At 36.4% G+C, this 7,857-nt stretch overlaps 1 protein-coding gene across 1 annotated transcript in view; it reads left to right on the plus strand.

Annotated features, from left to right (window-relative positions):
* The window catches only part of LOC102498334 (transmembrane serine protease 11F), a 56,765-nt gene that overhangs the window by 32,182 nt on the left and 16,726 nt on the right, over positions 1-7,857 (plus strand). Inside the window, exons 4-7 of the mRNA XM_006165330.1 lie at positions 1,064-1,131; positions 3,306-3,469; positions 5,325-5,363; positions 7,335-7,536. Of these exons, the coding sequence (XP_006165392.1) occupies positions 1,064-1,131; positions 3,306-3,469; positions 5,325-5,363; positions 7,335-7,536 (473 nt within the window). The remainder of the gene's footprint in view (positions 1-1,063; positions 1,132-3,305; positions 3,470-5,324; positions 5,364-7,334; positions 7,537-7,857) is intronic.

Genomic DNA, 7,857 nt, shown 5'->3' on the forward strand with positions numbered 1-7,857 from the left:
CAGAGTGAGAGAGAAAGTGAGCAAGCAAGCTGCCAGTCCAGGACTCGAACCCTCAAACTGACTAAGTCATGCGGGAATTCTAACATTTTAACCACCATGCCACCTGCTAGCTCTGGGATCTGTAGTTTTGACTTCTTCTTCACATATATATATATATGTGTGTGTGTGTGTGTGTGTGTGTGTGTGTGTGTGTGTGTATGTAATTTTTTCCCCTCTAAGGTAGTGTCTTAGCAGTCAGCTGAGCTCCCTTTCTGAAATTAGGACCCTTTAGAAAATCAGTTCAGTGAACATCCAAAATCCTTTCATGGTTCATACAAGAAAAGCTGAGTAATAAAATGCTGATGGAATGGAGTGTGGTGACGTTTATTCCCAACCCAAGTACCAGTCGTGCAATCCTACATGCCACAGAGAGATGACTAACGAGCAAAGTGTTGGAGTCACGTGATAGATGTTACAAGTTAGGTCAAGTAGACTCATGATGGTACAATCACTTAAGAAATCCACAAATTGGTATCTAGAGTAGATTAAGATGCTATATTCAGCAGCGAGTGCACCACACAGGGAGGGCTTTCTTAAAAATAAGGACACAACCTTAAAAATAGCCAACATATTTTAATATACTAGTCAATGATTAATACTAATATTATCAATAATTTATTAGATACCAGGCAAGTTGTGAAATGTGTGATATAATTTCATTTAATTCTTGAACCAACTGTATGAAGCAGATATTGTCATCCCATTTTACAAAGACTTAGCAGTTAAACAATTAGTAAAGTTGTTCAGTTCTACAAGGATTAGAACCTGGATTTACTCCAATTACTGTGACTAAATCATGTCACATGGCTGAGAAGAAGTTGAAAACCTTGTCTTTGCCTCAAGTCTTGAAATAAGAAAAGGTATCATACAAGGATTAGAACCTGGATTTACTCTTATCAGTGTTAATAAATTAGGTTACATGGCGGAGAATAAGCTGAAACCTGTCTTTACCTCAAGTCTTGAAATAAAAAAAGGTGTAACATCTTTTCCTTAAGACTAATACTTTTTTTTTTCTTTTAATTAGATGTCTAAGATATTTCGACGTCCTTCTGGAGGGGGTCGATTTGTCAAATCTCATGTTATCAAAATAAGGTATGTAAACTTGGTTTGTAACTCCAAACTAAAACTGTTAAGATGAGGCATTTGATCAATATAATTGCTCAGCTGCCCTGAGTAAATCTCTTCAGCAATACAGATTCCATAAATTTTGTGCAACTCAGATTATACTAACTAATCATTTCCCAATTGCAATAGAAAGGTGTAAAGTGCTCTATGACAAAGGAGTCTCAGTTATTAAACAGGAAAAAAAAAAAAGAGTGAGGGAAAAAAAAGGGAAGGATTGGTTTTGCTAACACCCTGTACCCCTTAAGTTAGGGGCTAAGTCGAACTGTTTTATTTTCCTCATTTAAACCTACTCAGCCATCAGACTATGCCTTTCCCTGAAATACACTTTTCATTAATGCCAGTAAACTTTTATCATTATTTAAAAATGCCTTTTTATTTTAAGGTGAAAGGTAATATACATAATTTAAACATAAAGTTATCATTAGAGACTAAATTTAAACTAGGATTCATACTGAAAGTTTTTTTTTTTTTAATAGCCTCTAAAAGTCCTAGATTCCAAGGTAATTTCATTATTTGTAGTATTTGTTAGTTTGTGGTAAATATACACATGGCTAAATGATTAAAGAACTCATGCATTTTTTTCCTCTTGCCCTTCATTCTTTCATTCTTTTCTTTCCTTCTTTCTCCCCTCTCTCATCCCCTTTCCCTCTCTCTTACTTCTTTCATCTTTCCTTTTATTCTACCTTTCCAATTACATTCATAGTCAAAAGGCTACTAGAGACCTTCTAGTCCTATACATCACAATATAAATGTATAGATTTGAATGATTTATCAAATGATTTCCTTTTATAACTTTCTCTAATTATTCATTTATTATTCAACAAATGTGAAAATATCAGTATTTTAGTACAATAAAGGTTTATTTCATTTCCAAAATACAGTCCAATGAGTCAGAAGTAGAGACAAGGAGTGGAGGTGCTGGTGTGGACTATGGAATGGAATTGTCCACTAGCTCTGTATGTGGTTGGCAGAAAGGGAAGAACGAGAACGTGGAAAATAGTATGGGAAGTGTTTTTAAGAGCTAAACATGGAAGTGGGGAGGTGGCGGAGCATCATTTTTGCCCATATCCCATTGGCCAGAATTCATGAAAGAGTTTCAACAAACTTCAAGAGTGACCAGGAAATGGAATTTAGCTCTCTGCTTAGGAGGAAAGGAAACTGCATCTGGTAAATACAAAGCATTGTCTCTGTTGCACCAACACTGGAAATAATGACATCGATCATAACTTTTACTCAAAATACCTCAAAAATAGAACATTTTAAGTACATTTAAAGTCTGATCTCTTAAATATCTCCTCCCACAAATCTCTCTAAACTATATCTAGGAAGTGCAGAGAACCACGGCCAGCAGGTGGTGTAGCACTTACATTGCTGGACTCCCACATGGCAACCGTGGTTCAAGTCCCAAGCCCTGTGGCTAGAAACTCATGCCAGGTGCCTGTGCATGTGTGCCCAAAATCCCAGGAGGAGAATGGAGGAGAAGGGATTGTTGCATGGCCATCCTCTCTGGGGAGTCATGTCTCACTTTCCCTCTCACTGTCTCTGTGTCTCTCTTGGGCAAGTAAATGCAACTTAAAGCAAAAGCCTCTTTTATTTTCTTTTATACATTCAGTCACATTATTATTTGGATATTACAACAGGTGAACATTACTCCCTAGTATATTTGATAAAACTACAAAATATCTTCAACAGATAATGCCACATTTCTTTGTGCCATTAATGCTTTGTCTCCCTATTTTTCTTCTAAATGTTCTTCCTCAGACCCTCCTCTTTCACATTCACTATATCTGGTATTTGCATCTATATACTGTGTTTCTATATCCTTTTGTCAACTATTCTCAGTCATAGCAAAAGCCTCTTAAAAAAAAGTACGAAAGTGCAGAGAACCATGTTTCTTAGGTATGTATCTCATCCAGTATTTCTAGCATGTTGCCTTTATTTCTTCCATGTTGTTTCCAACACTTCCTGATTATTATACAACCACACCTGTTCCTTGTATTTAGAGATAATTAGAAAATCTGTATATATATTTATCACCCATTATGTTTCTTTTATGTGTGCCCTAGTAGGCAAAAATAGATAATGATTATAGAAAGGGCATTATTTGTCTTTATTTTTTTTTTCTCTCTTTCTCTCTTTAGTCCAGACGAAAAAGGTGTGAATGTTCTTATGGTGCTTATGTTCCGATACCCATCTACTGACAGTGCTGAACGAATCAAAAAAAAAATTGAAAGAATTTTATATCAAAGTCTGAAGATCAAACAGTTGCCTTTGACTATATACAAATCATCATTTAGTCTCACACGTAAGTTTTTTTTTTGTTTTGTTTTGTTTTTTACTTTTTATGGTTTCCTCCCCTCGCAATTCCCTTATTGTACATAACAATTTGGTCAATGTATTCTCTCATTTCAAGAATTTGCCACTTAGAAACATCATTATGAGGCAAAATTGCAAAAATTGGATTACTGTTTTTTCCCTATTTCATTAGGTTTTTGCTTAGGTTTCTAAAGTTTTCTGCATAAAGTATGATGTTGAATCCTTATACAAGCATCTAAAACTAAGTTAAAAAAACTGAGATGCAATGAAAAATGTGAGACAAGAGATCAGGAGACCTTGTCAGTAGATAGAATTAGATGCAGGTATCATGACTTCAGTGGTCTGTACAGGTTCACTCTAAGAGTTAGTTTTTATAATATCAAAGAAATAGCCATTTCTATAAAAGTTTAGGAAGAACCACCAACATGAATTATAAAGTACTTAATTTCAACTAAAAATTATTTTTCATTCATTTCTTTATTTATTCCTAATAAAATCAGGAAGGTTCTTGTTTTTCTCCTTTTCAAAGTAAAAGTAAAGGAAGTTCAAAGAGTTTATGAAACTGAAACTACCTTATAGCTAGCTGAAATCCAAGCTGAGAAGCAGTTCTAATTTTCTATGCCAACACTTAACTATAGAACGTAAAATGTGTTTCAAATTATACTTTTTAAAAAATTTTTTAAATTTAACTTTATTTATTTACTTATTTCAATTTGACCAAAGAGGAACAGAGTGAAAGAGAGAGGTAGAGAAAGCAAGAATGCCAGCCACCAGGTCCGGGACTCAAACTGCCGTTGGCCATGTGGGAGTCCAGCGCCTTCAACCACAATGCCACCTCTCAGCCCCTCAAATTAGATTTTAAGTGTCAAACACAGGAATTGTATTTTTTATATTCTTATTTATTTTATTTCTGCCCTTATACTCTAGGATACAACTCACATGCAATAGGTATGCAATTCCTGCTCTGTTCATTGTTTCTCATTATGCATTTCTAAGTTTAGTTACTTCTGATTTAACACAGTAAGAGTGGGGAGAGTGTGCCTCATTGTTCCTGAGGGAAATAATTACTGTACAATTCTTCATTATCTCTCTGAGAAATAAATAAAACAATCACTACACCAAGAAAAATCCAATGTAGCTGAGTTAAAATGAATATGAATTTGAAGGAAAGATGATATCACAGAAGGGAAACACAAAGTGAACTGAGAGTTTGTTTATGAGTGGGGTCTGGACTGGCTGTATGTAGAGGAGTGTCAATTTTAATGCCTGTTGCCTGAGCCACAACTTTGCAAGGTATTCGCTATCAAGGAAACTCTCAGTGAGAGAAGGTAATCAACCTACAATCACTAAATTCCTAGTCTTTGACTAGGGTTTTGAAATTGGTCCCTTAGTGATGCCTCTAGCTCCCTGGAACTGCTCTTTCAATGACAACCATGAGGAATGTGCTACATAGGCTAGTAAAGGCCAGCTGTGATGGTAATTGGAGGTTGCTTCCTTGAATAGTATTGGTGCCCCCAAGAAAGCAGTCTGGGATATTCATCTTTATTCATTATTTCCTAATCTACTATTTTCTTCCTTTCCTTTCCTTTCCTTTCCTTTCCTTTCCTTTCCTTTCTTTTTCTGAAGCAAAATCAGAAAATAAAATGCTCTCTGGTTTTATTTTAAAGTGTAATTATACAATTTGGACCAAAACTAAATCAGAGTAGTGTGTTGATTACTTGATTATGAAAAACTTCATGCTCTCTTTAGATAACCAGCATTTCTATTAGTGATTATTTGAACAGAATAACATGAAAATGGGAATTTATTCTTCTGCCAATTGATTTGTGTTTTGCTTATTCCAGCTATTAACAGCAAAAAGATGAGGGATCTTCTTAACAATCGTAAGTTCCAAAATCTACAATTAACTATTTATTGTACAGTAATGATAACGAATAAAAGCCAAACAAAACCTAGATTTACAATTTATTTCTTTTTTGTTCACTTTATATTTTTGTAAAATACACACTTATTTTTTAATCTTTAAAATATTAAAATTTACAAAATATCAAATACAAGTTTAAGTTTATGACCTACAAGATGTGGTCAAAACATTTTTCTTTGCGTAGAAAGAAATGTACTAAGCAAAATTGTGTGAATAAATATCCCCACAAAAAATTACATACTATATTACATGTTATGTCATTATTATTTTAAAATATTTATGTTTTAATATTCTCTCACAATTTGAGGAAAAAAATTTTTTAACTTAATTTTTACCAGAGGAGCATGTGTACCAGTCAAGAGACAGAGAGAGAGCGGGAAAGAGAGAAAGCATCCCCTATAGGGCCTGGTCATGCTATAATCCCTTCTCCTTTCTTCTCTCTGTTCAGGATTTTGAGCACATATACGTGCCCAGCAATTTTTCTAGCTACAGAGTCTGGGACTCAAATGATGTTGGCCATGTGAGATCTAGTTCCCTTAACCAGGCCATGTGCTGGCCTTGACTTTACAGTGACGATAAATTGATTCTCCTTAGTCATATCAAGGGCACATCATGATCGACATTCAGTATTAGACTCTCTCACTAGTATAGATACTGCTGGCTTTGGTGTAGATCTTCTTAATTTATATTCTTCTCTGTCATTTACCAGCTAGGTGACACTCAGCAATTTTTATTCCTTTACTAGACTTAAATTTTTTCATTTAAAAAGTGTATAGCTGAGGGCCAACTAGTGGTATAGTGGTTAAAGTAGCTGGATCCCACATGGCTTGCTATACAGTTTGAATTCCAGAGCTGGCAGCCTTAGAATAACACCAGGTGTGCGTGTGGGCACGTGCCAAAATCCCTAGAGGAGAATGGAGGATAAGAGCCTGCAGGGTGGCCACCATCCCCTGGGGAACGTTCTCATTTTCCCTCTCTCTCCATCTCTGTCTCTCACCAGCAAACACATAGGTCCTGTAGGAAACTAAAAAAATGAATAAATAAATGTGTGTTGCAGTTAGCATAATGGCTATGTTGCTGGACTCCCACGTAGTCGACTGCGGTTCGTGTCCCGGACCCGGTGGCTTAAAACTCATGCCGGGCGCGTGTGCGTGCATGCCCAAGATCCCAAGAGGAGAATGGAGGAGAAGGGATTGCGGCGTGACCATCCCCCCTGGGGGGTGACTTCTCGCTTTTTGTCGCTGTCTCTCTCTCGCTCTGTCTGGTGAGTGCACACGCCATATAGCGAAAAGCCTCTCAAAAAAAAAAAAAATGTGTGTTGCTGATCTCCATCCCTGGCCTACTGGTAAGGTAGCTAAATCTGACATGGCCAACCAGGCCATTTGAGTCCCAAGGTTAGTGGCTTGAGAAACATGTCAGGCGTGTGTGTGTGTGTGTGTGTGTGTGTGTGTGTGTTTCCAAAATCTCAAAAAGAAGGGAGAGAGAGAAGGGATTTCCTCATGACCATTCCCCATTAGGGGGTGTTTTCTTATCTTATCTCCCCATGCTGTTTCTCTTATGACAAGCACCCTCTAGTAGAAAAAAAAAAAAGTGTAATGCTATAAATACATATAAAGCACTTAGCAGAGGATCTATACATTTTTAATGCTCAATAAATTATGTATCTACCTATTTATTGACCTATATATAGTTTATAATAGAGAGAGACAGAATTTCTGAACTGAAAGGCTTGAAATGTTAGTAAATATTTCTTGTGAATCTCAATAGAATTAGTAGAATTCATATAAAATAACCTCAAAGGCTGAATGCTAGGAATAGGTTAGAGTATTAGGTGAAAAGGATTGTCTAACCATCTCTATCCAGTGCAAATCAGGATATGCTATTGTTCCTTCTTTTTCTGAAAACAAACTAACAAGTATTTCTGTGACAGGCTGTGGCATAAGGATGACATCTTCAAACATGCCATTACCAGCATCCTCTTCCATGGAAAGAATTGTCAATGGAAGGGAAACAGCTATGGAAGGGGAGTGGCCATGGCAGGCCAGCCTCCAGCTCATAGGGTCAGGCCATCAGTGTGGAGCCAGCCTCATCAGTAACACGTGGCTGCTCACAGCAGCTCACTGCTTCAGAAAGTAAGTTCACCAGGCCTGTTAGGAGTCTTGTCTCTGTCTTCAAACTGTGGTTGATTCAAATCATGGGAGGAGAAGTTCAGTCTCATCAAGTCATCTTCTGCTCCATTCAGAGAGGACCCTGCTCTGTCCTCTAAATGTATTATGCTTGCTCTTGGCCCCATCTATGATGCTTGATTTGTATCATTCATAGTTCTTGCCATATAGTTGTATCATCATGACCCCAGCACTATTTTTCCTGCTACATCACAAATTATTTCAGTGTAAAGACTATTACATATATATATATATATATATATATATATATATATATATATAGACACA

Source organism: Tupaia chinensis, unplaced genomic scaffold, assembly GCF_000334495.1.
Source record: "Tupaia chinensis unplaced genomic scaffold, TupChi_1.0 Scaffold143894_1, whole genome shotgun sequence".
Classification (NCBI taxonomy): domain Eukaryota; kingdom Metazoa; phylum Chordata; class Mammalia; order Scandentia; family Tupaiidae; genus Tupaia; species Tupaia belangeri.